This window comes from Myripristis murdjan, chromosome 23, assembly GCF_902150065.1.
Source record: "Myripristis murdjan chromosome 23, fMyrMur1.1, whole genome shotgun sequence".
Lineage (NCBI taxonomy): Eukaryota > Metazoa > Chordata > Actinopteri > Holocentriformes > Holocentridae > Myripristis > Myripristis murdjan.
Window position 1 is genome coordinate 13,302,469 of NC_044002.1, and position 24,719 is coordinate 13,327,187.

The 24,719-nt window shown below is 40.9% G+C and overlaps 1 protein-coding gene across 2 annotated transcripts in view; it reads right to left on the reverse strand.

Moving 5' to 3' along the window:
• Window positions 1–1,402: 1,402 nt before the first annotated feature.
• The window catches only part of waslb (WASP like actin nucleation promoting factor b), a 36,046-nt gene continuing 12,729 nt past the window's right edge, over window positions 1,403–24,719 (reverse strand). Inside the window, exons 2-11 of one of the 2 annotated variants that reach the window (XM_030045685.1) lie at window positions 22,398–22,532; window positions 22,005–22,091; window positions 21,057–21,153; window positions 18,996–19,019; window positions 11,625–11,808; window positions 8,858–8,900; window positions 6,963–7,116; window positions 5,281–5,828; window positions 4,794–4,902; window positions 1,403–4,548 (exon numbers count right to left, since the gene is read on the reverse strand). In XM_030045685.1, the coding sequence (XP_029901545.1) occupies window positions 4,487–4,548; window positions 4,794–4,902; window positions 5,281–5,828; window positions 6,963–7,116; window positions 8,858–8,900; window positions 11,625–11,808; window positions 18,996–19,019; window positions 21,057–21,153; window positions 22,005–22,091; window positions 22,398–22,532 (1,443 nt within the window). In that variant the 3' untranslated portion in view covers window positions 1,403–4,486. The remainder of the gene's footprint in view (window positions 4,549–4,793; window positions 4,903–5,280; window positions 5,829–6,962; window positions 7,117–8,857; window positions 8,901–11,624; window positions 11,809–18,995; window positions 19,020–21,056; window positions 21,154–22,004; window positions 22,092–22,397; window positions 22,533–24,719) is intronic. The other variant, XM_030045686.1, reaches the window with a different exon arrangement.

Here is a 24,719-nt window from a genome sequence, read left to right on the forward strand (position 1 = left end):
TTAATTATCTGCTTTTACTATTCTTTTACTATTCCTGGTAAACCCTATGGGCTTGTTCTATTCCTACTGCATTTCCCATTGACTCATGTTTTTATTAACTTCATATGGAAATAAGCTTAATCATTAGCAAAATATGATTCTACTGAGTTTGTGACTACCTTGGAGAAGATGAGATGGTAGTAATTTGCTTGGTCTCCTGATTGGCTGTAGTCCGTCCTGGCACTCTCCTAAACAGCATGGATAGATGATACACTGAATTTTTTAACTTCTTGCTCTCTCAGATTTTATTGCTCCTGCACACACTGGTAAATGGACACAGCGACACTCCTATCGCTATCTGTGACACACAAAAAGATGGATCCAGGGAATTTACTGGCTGTACTTATGCTTACTCACTCACTATATCTACCTGGCAGGCCGGCTGGAATGGTAGCAGTACAGGATGCGATAATCCTGCGCTCAGCTGTTACCAGATCGGCTCAAGTCCCTGTCTGGCTGCCTGAAAGTTGCAGGTGATGAAGCATCACTCCTCAAAAACACACACACACACACACACACGGACAAACAAATGCAGATGCTATTTGTCATACTTATACACATATACACACACACTCCAAGTCCCATTCTCACACAAAAATGATGATTGGTTTCACATATAAGGACAAACATACACACTCACATTCACACATTTTTATTGTTTTCTCATCCTTGTAAAAGTGGTACACAATTTCAACAGGACTACACTGGACGGACAAAACCTAATGTGGGCCTTTGGAGATAGCTGCTAAAAAGTAGACATTTCTACTCCAGTCACACACACACACACACACAGAAAGTGATCATTTTGCCTCAGGGACAGTTTGTTAAAGCAGGCAGACACCTGATCACAAGTTACACTCTGCATCTCATGTGAAGGACATGAGCCTATTTGTGGATGTGTGTGTAACACACGTACCAGCATCCACTCATCAAACTATACATGTCCAGAAGGCACTTTAAACACACCCCTGGACCAAATTAACACCATACACAATGTACAGACTATCCAGACCACCTGCTTTGTAATGAAATGGACAAGTGACTCATATGAAGTGAAAGCTGTGACCCCTTAATGATTTCATACATTATATGCCGAAGAGTTCATCATCAACGCTGGAAACCAGAAAAAGACCTAGACCTTTAAACGATGGAGACAGTAACATGCTCCAAATATGGGGAATTTCACAAGGCACAAAAATTAAATCCCAGTTGTCTCACATGAAAAATATGAATTCTGAAAATAAAACGTGGGAAGACGAAAAATGTTTCATCCTTGATATCTTGTAGCTCACACTTGATGTACACAGCCAGAACACAACATATTAATTGCAATGGTAAAAAGAGACCCAAATACCAGGTTATGTAAATATCAACCTTTTATTTGAGTGTACAATGTAAGAGTTCATTATTCTGTCCAGCCTCAATGGGAAGGCTTGGTGTCCATAACATCTTATTAACTGAGTTACCTACAGAAACTAACATCAGCGAAAACATGGCTAGGTTTCCCCAGAGTATCCTGGTGTTTGAGAAAAGATGAGTTCTAACATCTAGCAAGTGGCAATTCGTCTCCTGAAGACAGCAACACTCCTCTTTTCCCCGACTGGCTAACAACCACAAGAGACATTTTGAGTTTCATACTGATTTACTGAATTCGGTACTTGTCATGGTGTGAAGGAAAAGAAGTTGGCACCTCAATAGACCCAAAGAATATTATGCAGGCAATATCAGCATCCCTCATTCAGGCCAGTGAAGAATGCCGACCGCTCAATCCAAGGTTGTTCGTTAGCTCTTCATAGCAAGGAGCAGTTAGTGTCAATGATGAAAACTAACATTGCAAGCAAGCTGTGTTTAGGGGCATTTGATGGACAAGTAAGGAACATTTTCACCAATGCCATGTTAGATCTTTGAACCAGATCTTCACCAATACTATTGGACCAAGTTTGATTAACAAAATTGCTTGAGTTGAGAGGTTGTAGGACCAGCACTGAGATCAGAGTATTCTTTGGACCAAGCCATTGGTCCTGCAAAATGCTATTCTCACGAGTCCACTTGTTTAATTTAGCAAAGTGTGACCACACCGGATAACATATACCTTGAAGCCAAACATGAAATAGAGGTACAGATTTATTAGGCTACTAAAGAGTCAGAGCCATTGGCGGAAGGTTGCATTATGGCTGCCGTATGTCCAGAGATTTGCTTCGCCCTGGCGCTCCTTGGTTACATCATATCAATGCTGCCCTGATAGCAATGCCTTGGTGAGAGGCCAAAAATTTTACAAACCAGCTGGCACAGATTTTGCGAAGGTCATAGAACACAATAGATGGGTTTTCCCATACATTTCTTAATGCTCTAAAGCATTTGCCCTGCATCAGAACGTTGCTGTGGCGAAGCTTTAAAAAGTTTCCAGCTAAATATTACTGCGATGACTTGACAGGAGGTGCAACCCTGTTGTTACTGCTGAGCATAAAGTCTACTGTGGCTGCCATATTGAAACCTGCAATCGCCAGAGTTTGTCTATGGACCTGAAAAGAGCAGCACTGATGTCTTAAAAGGTAGATCAAATATATGAGCTACTCTGTATGGATTCTGTTAGTGGGCAACACTCGAGTGTAGAGAGCACACATTAGGCCATAATGTTGGGATCAAACCTGGGTCAAGTTGCAGTTGCACACAACATCTAGAGTTTGGTTTAATTTGGATTTAGCAGCGAGGTTTTGGGTTTCCCACATCAGTGCTAGAACAGCTATCAATCACAGGAAAGTGTACTAACCAGATATTACTGCTTTCCTGTGGCTGCTTAAATCTACTGGCACTCATTGTACTGTCCTGTGTGGCAAACCACCTTGTACTAATACAAATGCTAATAACTGTTGGTAAACACTAGCTGACCCAGGTCTGATTGAAATTTATGTCTACATACATTTATTTGGACTCTGTAGAGAATTATAGACCAATTTAATTCTGTATATAAACTGTTTCTATAGTATACCTCATTAATTATGCTTAGTCAACAAGGTATTGTTTCTAGTCCAAATAAATGTTATGAATCAAATGTGTTTCTCTCTATACCACTGTGTTAGCAGTTAGTGTCTATAGCAGATAAACGCTAATTCAGCTCCACTGTTTCTGTACAGTAACTTAGTATCTGGACCCATAATGAGTGTAAGGTCTGTAAAAGTAAAATGTCTTTATTCCTCAAGCTTTACATGCTGAATGACCTGATTCAAACAAACAGGTATTTTTACTCCGGTTGCTACTGTAAAAAAAAAGAAGATAAAAGGAAAAAAAACAAAAACAAATGCATGATTTCCTTTGAATCTGTAGTGTGACAATGATTAAAAAAAAGAACTAAAATTCACAACAGATAGCCATCCATAATGTTGTGGGCTACCTCTGTATGTGCATGTGTGTGTAGTGTGGTGTGGTGTGGTGTACAACGGTTAAAAATGCGTACTGCTTAAGTGTATTCTGCGTCATTATTTAAAGCATATGCATGATCCATAATGATACAGACCTGAAACTGTCCTGTAGTCATGCAGCGAGTCTCCTCTTTCAATTTGTGCAAAAATATAACAAGACTCAAACTCTGGAGCAAATTTACAGTTAACAGCAAATGAAGCTAAATAGTCCAAAAAGAGCTCTTTCTTTCTTTTTTTCTTCTTTGTTGTAAGAAAATAAGAGAGTGCTAAACTAGGATCATTTGAATAAGTAAAAATAAACTAGAGAGCGATAGGGTATGAAAATAATTTGATTTCCCCCCCCCCCTCTGACTAACAATGATGACAAGATGAAGGATTTCTGGCAACTTGTTTTCGGAGCCCTCTGTTCAATCACTGACCAAAAGGAAGGAAAAAAAAAAAAAAAAAACACACATTCGACTCTATGGTTTGACAGACAACTTGATGTAAAATTGCACATGTTAATCTGGGAAAAGGGAATATGTGAGAGCAAGACGACATGAGAGAGAAAGAGTGAGGGAGGGAGTGAGAGTGCGAGAGAAAGGCAAAAGGTGAGAGTAATGCTAGAGTGATGGAAAGATAGAGGTGATAAATATGGAAAAGACGAAGACACGGGCGAAGGGGGAGACACTGAGACAGATGGGATCGAAAGAAAAAGAAAACAAGTTTAAAAGTGAGGCGTGACATTCTGGTATCACTAGAGAGAGAAGGAGGAAAAAAAAGATACCGACAGGCAGCGAGAATGTGACAGGAGGAAGGGACAACAAACTTTACAGTAAGGTATGAGAATGACAAACATTTACAGATTAAATGAGGTATTGCACAGATTAATAAAAAAGCATAAAGGCAACAAAAATATACAGCAAATCGACAGAACATTTACATTTATAATTTGAAATTAAAGATTTTTTTTCTTTTTTTGCTTTTAGAAAGACAGGAACAATTTAGTGTCATAATCATCTGGGGGGAGGTCAGGTGGAGGAAAATCGCTAGTCGTCCCATTCATCATCATCCTCAAAGTCTTCGTCCTCATCATCGTCATCATCCTCGTCTATGGGAGAGAATAAGACATTCACACAGAACAATTCATAAAGCTGTTAGGTATGCATTTAGCAGTAATAGAATGCTAAAATATGAAATGTCAAGCATCAGTTCCAGCCATGATGAATTAAATCTATTTTCCAGAATGCCTTAAAAAAAATTATTTTTGCTTTTTTGTGGTAGACAACCTGCATTGTACCTGTATTTTCTGGTGTGTGTGTGTGTGTGTGTGTGTGTGTGTGTGTGTTTGTGTACCTGAGGAGTGAATGGCCTTACTCCTCTTCTGCATCACCTCTATCAGAGCCCCCACAATGCCTGATGAGGGAGCCGGGGTGGGAGGAGTTGAGTCTGGAGTATCTTCCCTCTGGGGGAAGGAAAGCATCAGCAAAGTTAACGTTAGGGATGTACTAATATTTCAGCTGAACATCAGAGGTTGCAGATTTTAACACAATTTAAGCTGATCAAATTAAATTCACTAATTACAGCGGCGGTTAGGCATTAATGGGGATAAATTAAAATATTTGTTGCAAGTCTTTTCCAAAGATTTCAAATGTTAATTGCTAGATCTTTGTGCATGTACAGCAGGAGGAGCCACCAGCATCTTGGACAATACGTGCAACAGGCTGTATGCTCAAAGTCCCACAGACAAAAGAGGATGCTTTCATAGTCCGATATGCAACAGAGAGATCTTTCTTAAATCTATGTTCAATGCAAAAAATGCATTACTAGAGAGATTTCTCACCGATTTAAGCTGAATGCCTTGTCTGATTTGGTCCAGGAGAGCGTCTCTGCCGGTGGACGACACTGGTCTCTCTCTCTGGTCCACCTTCTTCAGCTGGGTGCCCTCTCTGATCTGACTCAGCAGCAACGACTTGCCCCCCATGGGTGAAGGCAGCCCGCTGTCCCCTCCGTTAGCCTCCGGGAGTGGGGGAGGAGCAGGGGGAGGAGGACCGGGAGGTGGGGGTGGAGGAGGGGGAGGTGGCGGCACCCCGGTCCCGGATGGAGTTGAGGAGGCGGGAGGAGGAGGCGGTGGGGGAGGAGCCACGGGCATAGAGGCATGGGATGGGGGAGGGGGAGGAGGAAGGGAGCCTCGGCTGGGTGGGGGAGGTGGGGGAGCGGACACCCCTGGCCGGGACGGGGGAGGAGGTGGAGGCGCTGAGGTGGGGGCTCTGGAGGGGGGAGGTGGAGGGGGTGCGCCCCGGCCCCGGGCAGGAGGTGGAGGAGGCGGGGCTGAGCCATGGTGTGGGGGTGGAGGAGGGGGCCCTCCTCTGGATGGAGGGGGTGGAGGGGCTGGAAGAGAGAGAAAGTAAACACATAAATTAAAAAAAAAATAAATAAAAGGCATACTAGTAATCATTATTATGCAACATGTACAGTTCACACCACAGCCTTGTAAGAGCATCCAGATTTCATAAGCTGCCATATTTTCACATCTCAACGTCTCCAAATGTGTCTGATAAAGACGACGCAGCTTGCAAGATCTGGATGGTCACTTGAGGGAATTCACACCATGCTTCCATCCAAAATGCTCTGCAGTTCTCTAGCTCTTGGTGGTATCACACCATGCAGTTAGGATCAGCTGCAAAATCCTGTGGCTGTTTTCAATTGAGCATCTCAAGACTCATTTCTGTGTTAAGATGCTACTTTAAAGCACAACACTTGGACAGCAGCAGAAAGAATAAATATCTGTAAGAAATGTCAGGAATAGTGAATAAAAACATTTCACCAGTTTCTTTAGGAAGTCAACAGGTACCAAACAACTTACTTACACAACAAACAAAACGCATACACCAACAATTAACTGTCAGGTCAAATTAATATTCTGTGTAAATTCAGTAATGAACTGTCACACCAGAGTCATGCGTAGAAACCTACCACTACACCTGGGTGGACCTGAAAATACAACCACGCTAATTAGATTTACCAATCACACGCTGATCTTAAACTGGCAGTCACGTATTAAACATAACAATTTCTCATAACAATTCCAATTTCCACAAAACAAAAAAATGACAAAATGTATTAAGTGTCAAGTTTAACAATACAGGGACTTGTCATGAGCAGAGCACACCCACATCTTTATTTCTTCCTGTCAATGCAAATATGCCTAACAAAGACAAACTAAAGACAGGGCCCTCGAAAGGATTTACCTCTGACTACTTTGCTAGGATTGGGGTTTGTGCAACAGCATTTGAACCATCTTACAGTGGAAAAACGCCATCCAAATGAAAACAAACGTATTTACTGTGAGAGTGGCACTTCTAAGCAAAGGAGGGGTCACCTTCCTAATCACATGTTGCTCTAGCTGGGGATTAAAAAAAATAATTCTGAAAATCTCAAATTTCATCTGGATTCATTTGTTTGGCTACCGGAGTCTGGTAAATCCCCAAACTCACTTTCACTATTTTTTTCAGTCTGCCTTACCTTGTCTTCGTAGCTCGTTTTTGACAGCCTCCACTCCTCCTTTCTTCTCGATGAAGTCGTAGATGACCTTAGATGTCTCCTTGTCTTTGAGCTGAGCCTCAGAGATGCCACACATATCAAACAGGTTCTTCAACTCTGGGTCCAAGTTATTCAGCTGCAGGGGGAAAATATAGAGACGTGTCATTTTGTGGATGCCTCTATTCAAAATGCCAACAGAAGCATGCATGATAAGAATGGGTGCACCAACAGTAACTCACCACCCTAACCCTGACAATACAACTTGTTTTTCCAATTAAGCTATGCATGAATGCAGAGGGAGTGAGAGAGAAACTAAAAGAGAAACAACAGATAAGAAAGAGCTGGAAACAGAAAGCACACACCCCATGTGTTATATAGTTTATATTAGGAATATATAATCATATCAAAACAGACATGGCACCTTTCAAGATAATATTTCAACTAGAATCTCCTTATTTTTTCAATACCCACACAATGTCTGTTCTAGTAGATGTTTTAGTCAAACCAATGGTATCAATGTGTAGACTGTGAGAAGTAATGTTTTGATGCTTTTTTTTTTACATTGCATTAGTAATGCTACTATTTCAAACAGTCTGGGCTATCCCTTTAGGAAAAATGCAAAATGGACCACAATGCTCTACCCAGCTCTCATACTGCCACCTGGTGGAGCAATGGTAATATTATCAAGTTGGCACTCAGGAAGAAAATTAAGGCCTCATTAACCCAAATTCCAGCATAGGCCAAAACAAGTCTGGCAAGGGCTTAAATCATTATCTGTCACATAAGGCCCTTCATCAAACCAACATTTTTGTGTTTCATATTGTGTGTTGCTGCCAGCAGAGATGATATAGCAAAACCCAACAAAACCACAAAAAAAAAATCTATTCAGCTGTCTCCTGTATGGGAGATCTTATTGTTCTTTCAGCCTGTCTGGCAGTCCTTACCTTCTCTGTTGTCTGTCAACATGACCGAACACCAGTGCCCAAATTCCGGCACAGTTATTGTACTTGGTAGATGAAGTGATTCTGATCTTTAGGTCTAATACATTCTAATCTCTTCCCACCCAAAACACAGCAGATCAAACAGTTTTTTTTTCCTGATGCACTCTTATGATTCAGAGATCAACGTTACTGCGGTGCTGCCCATTGTCCCATGACCACACAGTGTGTGTTCTCCAAGTTTATACAAAATGCTTGTAGCAGACCTGCAGCAGACGTGTATCATTAACAGCAGGACTTCTATGATTGATTACATATACATCTCTCTCTCTTTAATTCACTTGTTCATAAATTTAGCAGTTCACTTGTTTATTGACTCATGCTGGCAGCTGCCTGGGGTTTTTTAGGGGAGCTTTTGGTAGAAATGTTGCAATTGCATTCGCTGATTTGTGCTTCAGATAAAGTCTGAAGGTTGGACAGGTGGGTAAAATGCCCCCCATTCAAAAATATACAAATCTTTGAAAGCAATAACCTATAAAACCAAATCATTTGAATTTATTTTTTTTCATTTTGAGACAGAGTCAGCTGAGTCCTCTGACCCGCATGATCTCATACTCATCATCCAACATCCAGCATAATTACTGACAATGCTTTTTGGGGGGGGAATGAGTCCATGGATTATGCAGATACAGGTTCATTCCCTTCCCCGCAGAAATCTCCTTGTGTAACACCGATGATGACTTCATTACACAGCAGGGCTTAATATTTCAGAGCTGATGCTGAATTTGTAAAATCTCTCCCCGGGAAGGACATCTGACAGACAAACAGAAAACACAAACCCTGGGCCAAATTTTAAGGATGCACCAAGGTGCATGGCACGTGCACAGTCACACACTCCCACACGTGCAGTCCAGCACACACAGTTTTGTTAATACTTACATCAAAGCCTGTATTCGGATCCCATCCTACGTGTCCGATATGCCTGCAAAGGAGGGGACGGCAAGAAAGAGAGCACATGATAGTCAGTGAAAGAGGTGAGGAGAGCCAAAAAACAGAGCCAAGATGAGAACATGAGTTGAGATCCATGGGGATGAACACAGCATTTACTACGGTATATCACACTCGATCACAAAGATGACCATGTAAATACCCAGAAAGTATGATTGCATTTGGTTTTAGTGTGTGTGTGTGTGTGTGTGTGTACCTTTGAGTGTTTTGTTGTGTATGTGTGAGTGAGAGATTGGGAAAAAAATGAGACAAGCTTAAGGGTCCAGATTATGTGTAGTGGGAGCAAATCCTTCACATCAATGCATCACCAACGTATTTCAAATTTCTTCTATTTCAGACACTTTGTATGAAATTCTATTATGCTATCTGAGGATCTTTAAAATCTAATTTTGCAAGTTATTTTACTTGTGAAAGACCAATTTTAATCTTGACAAATCTTGACATTGTTTTTTTTTTTTTTTTTTTTGTATTTTCACGCTTTAGCAATGACTACTTTTACATATTTGGCTGTTCCTACTGTCCAAACACTCTGCATGGGCAGAGTGATGGGTGATGGTTAGTTTGCTGTATGCTAAGTGCCATGATGGCACCTGTGATTCTAACCCATCCCCCACACTATCAGACCACACAGCACCCATGCGACCATTGACCCCATTCCTGAAAGCATAGCCTAGATTATCCTCACATTATCAATCATGGCACATATTCCATAGGATTAGATTATGAATAAGAAATAGCCTGGGTTAATATTAGGGATGCTAACCGGTGGCCGTTTGACCGGTTGTTGACCGTTTGAACTTTAACCGAATAATCTTGTTGGTTAAAAAGAAGTTGAGTCAGCCTGGAATGTGACGTGCGTTTGTTCACTTCGAACAGAATTATGATGCTTTAAGTGGGCTGGTACGCACCGGTACGGAGTACTGGCACTTCTCAGTTTTAGCCTGTAGCGTACCGGGAGTTTTTACAGCGTACTGGGATTTCTCGTGAGCTCATAGAACCGTCTTGTTCTATTTCTCTCCTTGCGATTTGGCTATACTACATTACCCAGTGTGCACGCCACACACCTGCCCCTCGCGAGCATATGCTCGCGAGACGTTCACTCCTAAGGAGGTCTCGCGAGTCGAGTGTGCCAGAAAGCATAGAAAGGGCGTGAAGAAAAAGAGATCTCGCGGACGTTGAATGTAAACATCAGAGCGAGTAAACCACTGACAGTTTGATTTACCGGTTGGTTTGGGATGGTTTAGTGACCTAACGTTATTACAAATGTTGGCGTTTTGTTATGATAGAAACAAACACAGAAGTATGTTATTTAACCCGGCGATGTCGGCACCGACAGGATTCAGCATGCCTACTTTACATAACGATTTCTCCGTGACCGCTTATGATATTCAGACACTTAATAAAAATGTCTGAAACTGTTGTTTGTTGCGGTTATTCTTTTAAGGTTTACAGACAATCAAATAATATTCTCGGTTAACCGAAATAAACCGACTGATGAGGCCCGGTGGTCGACCAAGAAAATTTTCCATTTTCGCCATCCCTAGTTAATATTTCACACAGATTTATCAGCGCTGATGATGCTTGTGGACCAAAGGTCAGTATGTCATATTAGGTGCACACATAGAGTGAACCCATTACAAAATCTCATCGATTTTAATCTCCGATTTAGTCAGGTCTAACAAGGGAGGCAGTGGGCAATGATATGTTGTCTTCCCCTCACATTTTTCTCTGAATTCATATTTAATCAATTAATATTTATTGATTTCTCCATCCTCCATCAATGGAGTCATTCACTTCCTGAAATGACAGGAGATAGAGTAAGTAAATGATGGTGATGGTGATAGGCTGATGCTTGTACATTATGTGTAAGCAGCATTGTGCATTAATGACTCAATGGCTATTATACCGAGCTATTTCTGAACCTATTACCTGGTGTCTGTCCATACAGTAGACGCTGTGTTGGTGTTGTTTTTAGCTGCAAACAGCACCTAGGTTGCATCACTCTGACAGTCGGCTGCCCTGGGCCACAAATGTGCCATTGCAGGAAGCAGCTATAGAGACACTTTAAGTCTCTGCTGCCCTCCCTTAGGTTTCTTACTCTTTTTCCTCCCATTCAAGTTTTTTTTTTTAAGGGAGTTTTCCCTTATCTTGTGTGAGGGTCTAAGGATACAGTATGTTATACTGCTGTGAAGCCCCTTGAGGCAAATGTCTAATTTCTGACAGTGGGCTATACAAAATAAAATGGACTTGGCTATAAGTTGATCTCCCATGTCACTTTCAGTTTGGGTTAGTTGGTAAAGCTTAGACAAGGTTTGCCACACTAGAGACTTTAGCCCAAATACCCAGTGAGTTTAGCAAGAGCCAAATTAGCTGCAGCGTATCATGGATTATGTGCTTTTTATATCATTGTGTTTTCATTATATTTCTTTTATTGCATGTAAAACTTGTGTACAAGTTTACGCACAAAACAAATTTCCCTCATGAGACAATAAATGACTCTCTGAACTGAACTAAAAATGATGGTGATGATGCTGATGATTGTCTAACTGTGGTATGATCACTGATGTCAATGCTAATGTAAATATGGCATTTTTGTACTTGTACTTTGTACTTTCAACTGTAAAGATATTCCCCCATGAGGATAAAGTTTATCCATCATCTGAGCTGAACCAAACCCGGCTACTGCCTGGTGACTCACTGGAAGTTGCTTGGTGTGCCGATGTCTGCCTTGGTCAACCTCTTCTTCTTTGCCTTCCCCTTCTTCTCTTTCTTTGGGAAGGAGGAGTGCACAATGTTGTTGACCTGAGAGTTGTTATGGTAACGCTGAACATTGTTGATCTCTGGGTTCTTGATGTCGACGGTGGCCATGGGCAACGTGGGTCCTTGACAGTTGCAAAAAGATGAAAATTAGATCTTCTCAAACAAGCATGCAATGTATAGACTAAAGCATTTTCTGAAACTAGAGAAACCTTAAATTGGTTGTAGGTTTGTTTCTGCCAGATCCCGAGAGAAAAGAACATTTGCGTGTTTTATTGCTGAGCCTGCCACGAGTCCATGATGGCAATGAGTCTGTAACGTAATTATGATGTCATTGTTTAATATGCTTAGTGTTTTAAAATTCAGCAAATAAATTAACACTGTATCCCTGGTTGTGTCTAAATTTATGGTGTATGTGTGTCTGGGGAGCATATAGTTGTCAATTCATTAATAGCCACACAGAGTAAGAATGTGGTTCCTTCAGATAATCAATGTTCTTTCAATTATGTAGCTAATGCACCACTTAATGGCCATTAGAGGTTTTATTGTTTGGCTCAGATGGTGATTGGGAATTGTATTAGGATTCCTGAGACTTGTGAAACAAGGCTTCAGGTATGTGGCATTATTAGAGACTCATGTCCCCTCTGTCAACTGGCCCATTTAGGACGTTTTCACATCTGTAGTCTGTTTGCTGTGGTTCAAATCAGTGGAATAGTTGATACTTTGTTGCACTGTTCATTTGGATTGGTTCAATTTCACACTGCAAAGAATTCAAACAAACCAAATCATATCAACAAAAACCATGTGGCAGCTGTCAGCCTGCTCATTGGTCAGGGTCAGTCAGCAGTTTTGACATTTCTTCATTGTTACAGTGATCATTTGGGAGAAAAACAAAAACAAAAACAAAAAAAAAAACATTCATTTCCATGTTGCTCCATGTCAACCTTTGCTTCCTTGTGTTCCTATGCTGCTAATGCTACCGAGTCGCTTCTTTCTGTTATTAATTACAAGTCCACAATGCACAGCTGAGCTTCCAGAACTGGTTCGTGTTCACACCGCATGCAAAACACTCCAGAACTGGTTTTTAACCATGCTGAGACCGACTTCTCAAGAGAGTCTTGGTCCCGTTGTATGATTGCTGGTTTCACACCTGCCTAAACAAACTGCACTGAGAGGAAAAACACACCAGAGTTTGATTCAATTAGACTAAACGAGGCAGGTGTGAAAACACACTTACCAGTTTAGTAACTTAGCATTCCTCAGAAATACTTCTGGTCTTAATTTTAGACTATTATTAATTTTGATGCAGCTGCCACTTTTCCACATGGCTAATATCTCATTTTAAAATCATGGTGTTCAAAACTGTCAGCTATTTAAAACAGATGGTGTAGGGCACACAAATACACAAATATACATCAAGACTACTTAATGACCATTTGGAAAGCACACCTGCTGAAAACAGGAATTATGATAGAGGATAATGAGATGCCATCACTATTTAGCTTAGCTTTCACTGTCAACACATCAAAGAGTACTAGTTTCTACTACAAAAATATTCAAACAGCCATCAGAAATGTTCAGCAGCAGATACCAGAGGCATCTGCAAATTTAATTATCTATTATTTATACAGAATGCTGCTTACTTCTTAAATTCATGTAAAGCTTTTTCTGTTTCTGATATTTTTTCAAGCTGTGAAATTGGAATAGCCTGGACACAGGAACCCCAGCGGGTACAACCACACATGGTGATGCCAACTGCGATAAAACAAGCCGTTACATACAGCCAACGCTAATGGCAACTTCACTATACGCATGCAGCCAACGTGGAAAAACACACAGAAATTAAATCAGTAACGAGCGGTTGGCCTGATGCTGAAGTCTGGTGGTCAGAGTTTCAGACTGAAGTCTTGCATTTGTGGATGTTATTCGCCTGCACCTTGTTCATTGGTAATAATCTTGATTTCATGCTGATGTTTTTCTTAAAGACCAATTTAACAAAACTACCTGGGTTTTAAGGTTCAAAAACATGCACCCCTGTGAGATTTGCTTTTGGAAACAACAACAACAACAACAAATGCATCACACTCAGGACATTGCTCAAAATTCAGTGTTTTCATGACTGCAATGGCCTTCATACGTTTTTAGTGACAAGGGGTTTTCCACCAGTTCCTCGGCTATACATACCCTTGAGATATTCCCTACAGGGACTTTTGGGAGTTTTGCTGGGTGAAGGTGAGGCTGATCGGCTGCGTTGCCTTCTCACCCGGTCCCATACACCTCCTCCATCTCTTGCTCCACAAGTGGCTTTATTTACATCAAGGAGCATTTTCCCTACCACACTGCAAGCTCTGTTTTCTGGGCAAAGGGACAGCCGAGAAGTAGAGTCGATGAAAGGTGGGTAAAGGTCCTCCTGGGGAAGAACCAGACAGTGCAGGGAGGACAGACAGCCACCTGGGCCCACGCCGCCTCCTCCAACTGCTGATCCACCCCCTCCGCCCTCACATCCCAACTCCTCAGAGGGAGCAGACAGGAAGGTGGTACAGAACATCATCATAGATGCTGACCAGGCATGGGCAAGATGGAGTGGGTGAATAAAGGAGTATGCGTCACAATCAGGGTGAACAAAATCCTGGTTCAAATGAAAAGATTTTCATGGAGATTTCTGAGTGAAAACCAAGCTGATTCCAACGCTAGACAAATCCAAGAGATTCCGTTTCAGCTGGGAAAGAAATCCACGGTTGTGTGCAAATGATTCTGACTGTGGTGGAGATACCACATCCAAAGAGGTTCTTGTGCCCAACAGGAAAAGGCTGATTGCCAAACAGGACCTAAAGGGCAACTACTGCCTTCATCTTGTCCATAAGAACAGGAAAAGCACAATCCAAATGTTGTAAATAAATCAAATTTTGATGAACTCCATTCAACAGTCTATAGTGCTCAGCATTTGATATCTGGCGCAGTGGGGTCAAGTTGTCAGAGGTGTGGAGGCAGATATCCAGTCAGGCCATGGGAAGGGAAAAGAGCCAGGAAGCACTTTAAGTTGACTCTTCTTCTTGCTTTCCTTCCACTGCTGCCTCAGTTTTGCTGGATTCCTCTCACTTGCTCTCTCTGTTTTGTCTGCTGTGTCTGTTGGTACGATGGTCTGAGTATTTATCTCTCTTTTGCAATCACTTTGAATAGCTGTCTTTCCATCTCAATAGGGTGCCCTGATAGATTATCATGCTTGGATTGTGTCCATGTCTTTGAATCTCCACCCACCTAGACTACTATCTCCTCCCCTTTTCTCCAAAACATGCAGCCCCGCCGGATCTAATCCCAGCAAATTATTCCATTGCTGGATTTTACGTAACCATTAAAACCCATGCACGCTTAATCCTATGTTAATCTATGGGGTTTGTAAAACATGATGAATCTGTCTGCAGGGTGATAGACAGAGAGAGAGGAGAGAGTGATAGATAGATTGGAGGAAGAAATGGTGAGGAGATGAAGAGCAGAATTTAGAGGGCAGGGCAGAGTAAGAGATGAGCTGGAGTGAACAGGAAAGGGCAAAGGGCAGAACAAAAGGAGATAAGAGCACAGCACTAGAGCTGATATATGGAGAAGGCATATGTTGCCGTAATGGAAAGTGAGAGATAAACACAAGGGGACAGACGGGAAAAGACTGAGACAGCAACAAAGATACATATAGTAGCTTTCAACAGGACAACACTAGCACTAAAAAAAGAAAATGTATAGACAATGACAGCTAAATCCTCTGCTGTACATAGACCCAGCCCCAGAATGGTATATAATTAAATGGCACTGAAATACCTGTTGGTTCAAGTGAGCATCTAAAATGACAACATGGCATGTGACCCAATGCAAAACACTGACATGCCCATGCTGTAAAGTGCATCAGCTAAATGCCTGCAGACAAAACGCGCTGCCCGTCTAGTCGAAAGCTCTACATGGGTGCACATGCAGAGACGTAATTATTAATAAGCCAGCTGGGTCAAATCACGCCATCTGTCAGTCCAAAACTGGTTCACGCACACACACACTCAGAAAAATGGGTACCGAGTCAAAACTTAGGCCGTATGTCTTATGTAGTATACAAAACCTCGGAGTGTTTGTGTATACATCCAGAAATGCAACCCATCTGTTTAGAGTCAACAGGCCATATTGAGAGCTGGGAAAGGGCATGTAGTTCATAGACCAACACTCCAGTTTAATTTACTGATGTCACAATAAAAGCACGCAACATTCTCTTGTATCAGCATCTAGGAAACTGTATCAGTGTTATGTTACTGCATCTCGTTCAGTATATCATAAGCATTTAGTGGCTTTTGGTCCAATTTCTTACACTACTCAAATAACTTAAGAATTCTGTGTCACTATACCCCTAGTGTGCAACAACTGTATGTTAAAAACCTCTTAAATATCTTTTATTCAATATCTATAATATCTATTATACAACAGTTAGTTCTGGTGAGGCAATCTGATTGGACAAGATGCATTCCTTGAGTGCTGATTTACAGTATAACTGTTGTTTTACTATTATGTGCAGTGTCACTCCACTTTAGTAATGTTCAGTAACAACCGTTAATTTATTTGTGTCTTATTACCATTACTTCATGAATGATGTCTGTGTAACTGTTGTATAAAAGAAATATCACACTCCAGGTTGTGCTGTTACGCTGAATATCAGCACAGCTGTCTCTATGACTGAATCACAGCCATGCTGATATTCAGTATAACAGCGTGACCATGAATGTGATATTGCTTAATACCTGATCAACGCAATATTACTCAGTGGCAATATAAAGTAGAGAACAGTTATGACTTTGGTAATTCCCTTCCCTGCATGTGTAATTTTCTGCCTGCTCTTCCTTAACTGTTTATAACTGATACCTCTGAGGTCCTACTATAAGAAGACTCAAATGCACCTACTTAAATAAATGCTTATGAACACTGTGTGTGTGTGTGTGTGTGTGTGTGTGTTTGAAAGCAAAGTATTTGAGTTTTTACCAGCTTTCCTTTTTCAAACTGCTCCATCCATCCATGTAGATACTATTTCACTTCGCATATGAATTATGGTTTCAGCCGTTGAAGTGCACAGTAGTGTGTGAAACGTGACATTAAGTGACATTACCAATAAATAACTATAATGTAACAAACAAGTGTCAATAGATGTAAGCTTTTATCCAAAGCTTCTATGACCATGAGTGCGTACATTATATTATATTATATTACCCATTTAATTCTAGACTCATTGGGAATCTAAACCCTAACAGTAGCATTAACCGTGCCTGTGTTCTGTAGCATAGATGAGTCATACAAACATGAAATAGAAACTTTATCACATTTTATCAACGGATGCACCAGCACCAATAAGTCAATACTAGATCCATCTCAGGCTGCAATAGGAACTCGAATAATACAGCTAAAACAAAAACCAAGAACCACATGTAACATCCCAGAATCTGTGTGTTGACTTGATTTCATTTTGCCATAGGTAGAAGAATCACTCACGTGTTTTTGTCAAATAATCCCAAACCAACAGTCTAAGTTTAGGCTGTTCAGTAAAAGACTGGAACTCTGTAAAGTTTCATACAGTGAAAACGTGGTACTGATCTACATTTAAACAGATGACATTTACTCTATGTTCCTATACCATTAGATCATGGATGATCTCTAAAGAGCATTTGGTTCCAGCCGGAGCATTAGTGCTAGGAAAGCACTATGACACAGAAAAGCCAAACAAGATGGGGATAGGGAGGGAAATGAGGAACCTGGGCACTCACATACCTACTCAAAAAATCCCGGTAAAAGAATGTTAGCCATATGATGCAATTTTTACATTCTCGGTGCATCTTAAAAAACACTAAAACACTAAAAAAACACTAAAAGTCTGTCTTCCTGTTGGTGCGTCAACATTTTTGTTGTCACAGGCCTTACTGCATTTTCTGCAGTTTCTGCAGATTGCAAGTGACTGCAAAACAGTGAAGAATGTGTCATTTGGGACCACAACCAAGGCGAGCTTGCAGTCTGAAATGAATAATTATTTGTTTGAGGTCAACATTTGGGGGTGATAACCAAAAATGCTTGTGCTACTTGTTTCTGAATCCAAAACTATATTTAATTGCATCATCCATCAGCCAAACACCAAAATTAGCTGTAAATCACCATCACCACTAAAAACAATTTGGCTTCAGTCTGTATCCCAGTGCTGGGAGGCAGGATTGTAGTACCAACTAAATGACAACTGATTGACAAAAAAACATCAACAACAACAACAACAACAGAGTACCAAGTGAGGCATGAGTGAGGGTTTGTGAAAGGGAAGGCGTCTTCATGTTTATTATTTTGCATGTCAATATTGACATTTTTGTGTGCACCTTAAATGGCAATGCTTCTTTAAATGTTTGTTTTAAATGTGTGTCTGTACAATTTTTTACAATAACTTTTCTATGTTAATCATATCTTAACCTTACCTCTACGAGGTCAGAGAAACATAAGTACTACTTCTAAGACCTGCTCAAAGAAATGTGTATGTGTGAGGAATTTAGCAAAGCGGAGCTGCCAGGTTTCTTTTTCCACACTGTTCCATCCTAAATTCATTTCTAATCGCCTTAATGGGTATAGTATAGGCAAGGCAGGGGGCACCAGGGAGGGTGGCATAACCCTGAATACGTGGTTCAGAAGGATTCTATATGAGGGAACATGATAAAGATACTGAGAGAGAGCAAGACACATTTATGTCAACCCATTAGAAGCTTAATCAGGATTAAACATCATATGGTTTCCCTTTCTACAGATTAAGCCCATGGCTTTGATTCAGAATTGCAGGCTAAACGCTTTATCAACACCATCAGTGAAGAGGATAAGCAACACTGTTCATATGAACAATATGTCACCCTAAAATGCAATTGCATAAGTTCCTCAACAGCTGTCAAGAATTTTTTATTTTTTTTTAAATAGAATCAATTTAATACTTCTTTCTATAATCAGGTTCTTTAGTGTTCATTATACTATTTACAAGTACCAGATGGTTGGTGTTTGCCCCACAGAGTACATGCCAGAAACTTTCCGCAATTACAGGAAAGTATTTTGATCAATTTAGAATGCTTCTCTGTGGTTGACAACTAACCAGACTTAATCTGAATTATCCTGATGTGATAAACCCCACCCATCTGGTATACTAAGCAGATTGGAGGAAAAAAACAACAAAACAAACAAACAAAAAAAACACAAAAATTATTTGAAAATACCAACTGACACTAATCTGTTTATTACTGCAGCTATAGAATATGATAAATACTGAATAACATACCATTTGGAGGGTCACGTCTCTTCTCTGTGAACACAGACAAGTGAAATCATTACATTACTGTGCTCGGCTGTGAGATGCATGTGTTAGTGAGAAGCGCGGACGTGAGTGTGTCAGTTCACAGGTGTGCAAGGAGAAGAGAGTCTGATTTTGAAGCGCAGGGCTCGGCAGGATTGTGCAAGCGCTGCACAGACATGGAGGGTATTTGGAGTAACTGGCAAGCGAGGTAATCTGTTAGTGTGTTGAACAGACTAAAGTCACACGCTCATACACACATACATACCATGGCTGCTAATAATACTGCAGGCGAATGCACATTCAGAGGTACAAAACACTATCTTCTACCAAGAGGGCAATGCACATGCCCCTCCCTCCCTCTCGTAGTATTGTTTATGTTCCTTATAACACTGAACATTCATTGTAGCAGAGGGTGAGGGTTAGATTTAAGGGTAGCACACAGCTGGTTAATTAAAGGAAAGTTACTCTGCAGAGCCAACAGACAAAAACACAACCACACAGATACACACACACTACATGTACTGATGGCTTGAGTTTTCCTTTGGCTGAGGGTCAAAGAGTAGCAGTCTTATAGCTAAGATTAGGCACCCAATGCAGAGGGCTGGAGAGAGAAAGATGGAAGATAACAACGCAATCAGGTCAGGAAATGACCACAGAAGAAGAATAGATACACGGTTTTAACCAAACAAAGATAATGATGAAAGTCTGAGGGTTGAGTGGCATTTAGGAGTTAGAGGTTTGTATTTGCACAGGTGTGCAGAAACAAGACTCAGTTCAGATGAACAGAGACGTGTACAGACATTCAGAGCTCATTTTCCCTACAGTCAGATGTATACTGCAGGACAAAATTTTGAGAGCTTTGGTTCCAATTACGCTGTGCGAAACAAACCAAAAATGTTGGTGCTGGATAAGAACCATGTATCTGCCTAAGAACACTTTCTAATGATAATAAAATATATATATATTTAAATGAATTTTTAACAGCTGTTACCAGCCTAACGGTGATGAAGCTCACTTACCACCAGCTACTGAATGTTTAATTCAAGAAAGGCAAGCCAAAACGAAACTTATTTTCCCCCACAAAATATGCAGTACCCCTTAAGACAGGCTTGTTTTAACCTGAAATTGCAGTGCCCCCCTTGGGCCAGTCAGTGTAATTTTGAAAATGCTTAAGTGCCCAAAGTTTTGCAAATCCCAGTCAGAGGGGTGGCATGATGGACTAACAAATCATGCAGGTGGGGACTTTTCCATGACAGTAGCACAGATGTACAGATTAAATTAAAAACTAACAATAGTCTATCTGACAGAATTTCACAACACAAAAGCTTAGAGGATTTTGATGATATCTCAAATATGCGACCACCATTTTGGTTTAACTTTTGTCTGTATCATCTTTTAGTTTTAAGATGAATGGCTGGAGCTGAAGGAATTTTATTATTTGCAGACAGAGAGATGACAGGTTCGAAACTGTTATTGGGTATGGACAGCTTTAAGAACATTGAGAAACAGCTTGTAGTTCAACAAAGGTGGAATCAAGGAGGGTACAGAGAACAGACCCAGGCAAAAAGTAGCCTTAACAGTTTCCAGTATGAGCATTTTTTTTTAATAATGTGATAATAATAACAATAGAATATTTAGCAATGGTTCAAATGGACTTTAAAGTCAAGCCCGAAGTGGACTCATCTTTTAAAGCATGGCTTGCACATCAACATAAAACCAAGCAGCCAAATTCAGACCTTTTTTGCCTGGTTCTGGGTGGCTGATCACTGCAGAAACATGACAAATTTAGCGAGCCATCAGATCTTGTGTTCAGATTTTGTCAAGCTAATTAAGCCAAAAATCTTGCCAAATGGACAGATAATTTTACAGCTATCCAAAAAACATTTCAGTTGCACTGTGATAATCTGATCTGACTTGAGATGCCTTGAAGCAAGCATCAAAATGTTTAAACAGTGAATAAAAAAAAAAAAAAAGCTAAACCTGTCCGTTTTTGCAGCGAGTTTGGAAAGTATGTAATATCTTGCTAAATAATCAATAAATATGTACCGGTTTTTCTCATTCTTCTTCCCAGTAGCTCTGTTACATGGGCACGGAAACGCTTGGCCTCCTCCTCACTGGCGAAGTTCAGACCCACCTGGCATGCCTGTACACACACACACACACACACACACACACACACGCACACACACACACACACACACACACGCACACAATAGCAAATTAGCACAGCAAAACAATGAACAGATGGTCCGGATTTCATGAAATATGGTAGTGCACTTCATGAGTAACTTTGTAACTTCATTTTACTCCATGTGCCAAACAAATATAACCCAAACTTGCCATTGATTGCCTGGTTCTCTATCGTTATCACTACAATCAGTAGTCCCTCATACCTCATGGTCTGCTGGAGTCTGAGCCACTGGACCCACAGCAAAGCTAAGGTGCTAAACAGCTAAGATGTTTGCTCCACAAATAAAAGGCCCTGGTCATGTGAAATACCTTAGATACAACACAAAGCCAGGGTTGCAAAAACTCCATCTATTCCGCATAAGAACAGATGGTTGACAGTATCATTATGGCTGCAAGATTAGAAACCTCACACTGGAAAAAGTAAGATTTCAAGGACTTCATATTCACAACATGTAGTTTTGAAGCTGCACAGGGGTGAAAAAGTTTTTTATGGATCCTGGAGCTCAGACTCACTCGGCACATGAATAACAAAGAAAAGCTTCAAACATGATCAGAGGTAAGTATGCAGCGCATTCAAAGCATTTATGTCCTCCTTCACATTGGACTCTAACCCCAACAGTTTCTTAAATTATGCTCACATTCTGTCTTTTCTCTCCACTCTGCATGATCCATACTAGCTTCAAATCATGAAAACAAAACAAGCAAAAATATTATAATATTTGATAGCTGTTAAGGCCATAACCTGGAACACTAATGATCAGAGAGCAAAGGGAAAGGTTAAAAGCAGTAGAGCGGGCCACTCACATCCCCAGCAAATGTGATGAAGTAGGCTCTGGAGAGGTTGATTGCGAAGTTGTTGTACAGCTCCTGTTCAAACATCGTCTTACCCTCCTGTGTAAAAAATAAAATAAAATAAAAATAAAAAGAGAAAAGCTGAATGGAAAATGTATCTATTAGGTATCAATTATTAGAAAAGACAGCTTTGTGATATGGATCTCACAGGGATGTATACAGAAAAAGTAACAACAATCTTACACTACTGTGAATATAAATGAAAGAAATAATAAATTAAATTAAATTAAATATGAGCCAGGCATTCTGGTATCGTGCTAATACCAGTAATAATGTACCACAAAGATACATTCATCAATATTCAGAATTGATGCTGAAATTGCTTGTTGGTTTGCATGTACTCACCTTAATGTCAAAGACCCTGATGAAGTAGGATCGCTGGGGGTTGTCTTTGACTAGACAAGCCACTCCACAGCACTTCTTGCTCCATCCAGAGTTTCTCTCTGCTGTGAACACTTGGACCACCGCTGAGGACAGCGTCTGGACAGACAGAGAGAGAGAGAGAGTCAAACACAATCAACAGATGAATTCTATGAATCCAACCAAATACAAGCCCTTAAATGAAAATGATAAGTACGATGCTGACACTGTCATTGTGATTACTAACAAAACTCAACTAGTTTAGGGTGAGTTAGAGGTGGTTATAGTGACCGCTCTCCCTCTCTAGCTCTTTGGGGTGAGCTACTTTACCTCAGCTGGTGATGTGTGCCGGCTGATTTCCCGACATGGACCATACAACTTCCATCAAATCACGGCATCCAACACACAGCTGAGATGAGAATGTTATAAGTATTCAAGTCACTACAGACCGAGTTCTCCACAACTTGATTGGAGTCAGCTGCGGTCAATTCAATCACTCGGATATGATTTGTCTATGTAACGTCCCACAGATGGCAATGCTTGTGTGCCATCAAGAGCAAGTGAGCGTCAGCTGAGTTCAGAGACAGAGGTGTAAACTGGGCACAGCTCATCATGCAGCTAACAACATCCCACCCACAAAGCACGGTGACTGTAGCATAATGATGAGTGCTTTTCGGTGGCAGGCACTGAGACATTTAATGATAATGGGAACAATGAAAGGAGCCAAATGCGGGCAAATTCCCAAAGAGCGCCTGCTTCAAAATTCAGATGAACTAAGAAGTTGGGGTGAAGGTTTATGTTCCAACAGGGGAATGACAGTGTAAAAAGACTGCCAGCGGTGGATGCCAGCAACATCACAAGGTTAATAACATCACAGTTGTCGTCATCTTTCAGGCCCGAGTAGTCAGGTTTTTCCAGTAGCAGTTCCATTTCTGAGGCATCTGATACTGCCTCTATAGCTCCACTTTTTCCTGATACTTTGGTGAATAGGATCTAATTTCAGCATTAAAATATGTTTATTAGGGATGCATCAATCAACCAGCAAGTGAGTGATACCTTCATGCAGTTATAGTTACAACCTAGCACTTAAGTTTGATTTGGAAAAAACATGTTTTGTTTCAACGTGAGTGAATTACATTACTGTGCTCGGCTGTGTACGAGGACAACCAAATCTTTGTTTTATACATTTTTTAATGTTTAAAGGATATTATGATAAACTAAAGATAATGGGTTTTGGATTGGTATCAGTCAGGCTTTATTTAAAAAAAAAAAAAAAAAAAAAAAAAAGATCAAGATTTGCCAAAAAACACAAGTGGTGCACCCCTAATGTTTATCACAGTGGACACGTCAGCGCCTTACCAGAAACCGCACTGGGTGGCGGTGACACTCTGGGACTAAACAACTAAGATGTCAGCAATGAACGAGTCAATGGCAACAGTCTGACAAGGAGCATGGAAATACGACTACAAGAAGGGACACATCTGCTCTCTCAGGCTAAAGTGAATGAGTGGGGGCCGTCAGGGAGACAACAGAGACGTTATGTCAGTAACAGAGCCAAAGTCGTCATGTCCTCATGTGACTTGAAGCAGCGTGGAAGCACAATATCTCTGCTCTACGAGACAGCTGACCCGGTGTGACATCAGTGACTGATAGTGACACTTGGATGTTCGGCAGTGTATAATATTCCACTGTTTACAGTTGATATACACTATATTACCAAAAGTATTCGCTCACCCATTCAAATGATCAGAATCAGGTGTCCTAATCACTTGGCCTGGCCACAGGTGTATAAAATCAAGCACTCAGGCATGCAGACTGTGAAACAAGACATTTGTGAAAGAATGGGCCGCTCTCAGGAGCTCAGTGAATTCCAGCGTGGAACTGTCATAGGATGCCACCTGTGCAACAAATCCAGTCGTGAAATTTCCTTGCTCCTAAATATTCCACAGTCAACTGTCAGCTCTATTATAACAAAATGGAAGCGTTTGGGAACAACAGCAACTCAGCCACGAAGTGGTAGGCCACGTAAAGTGACGGAGAGGGGTCAGCGGATGCTGAAGCGCATAGTGCAAAGAGGTCGCCGACTTTCTGCACAGTCAATTGCTACAGAGCTACAAACTTCATGTGACCTTCAGATTAGCCCAAGTACAGTACGCAGAGAGCTTCATGGAATGGGTTTCCATGGCCGAGCAGCTGCAGCCAAGCCACACATCACCAAGTGCAATGCAAAGCGTCGGATGCAATGGTGTAAAGCACGCCGCCACTGGCCTCTAGAGCAGTGGAGACGCGTTCTCTGGAGTGATGAAT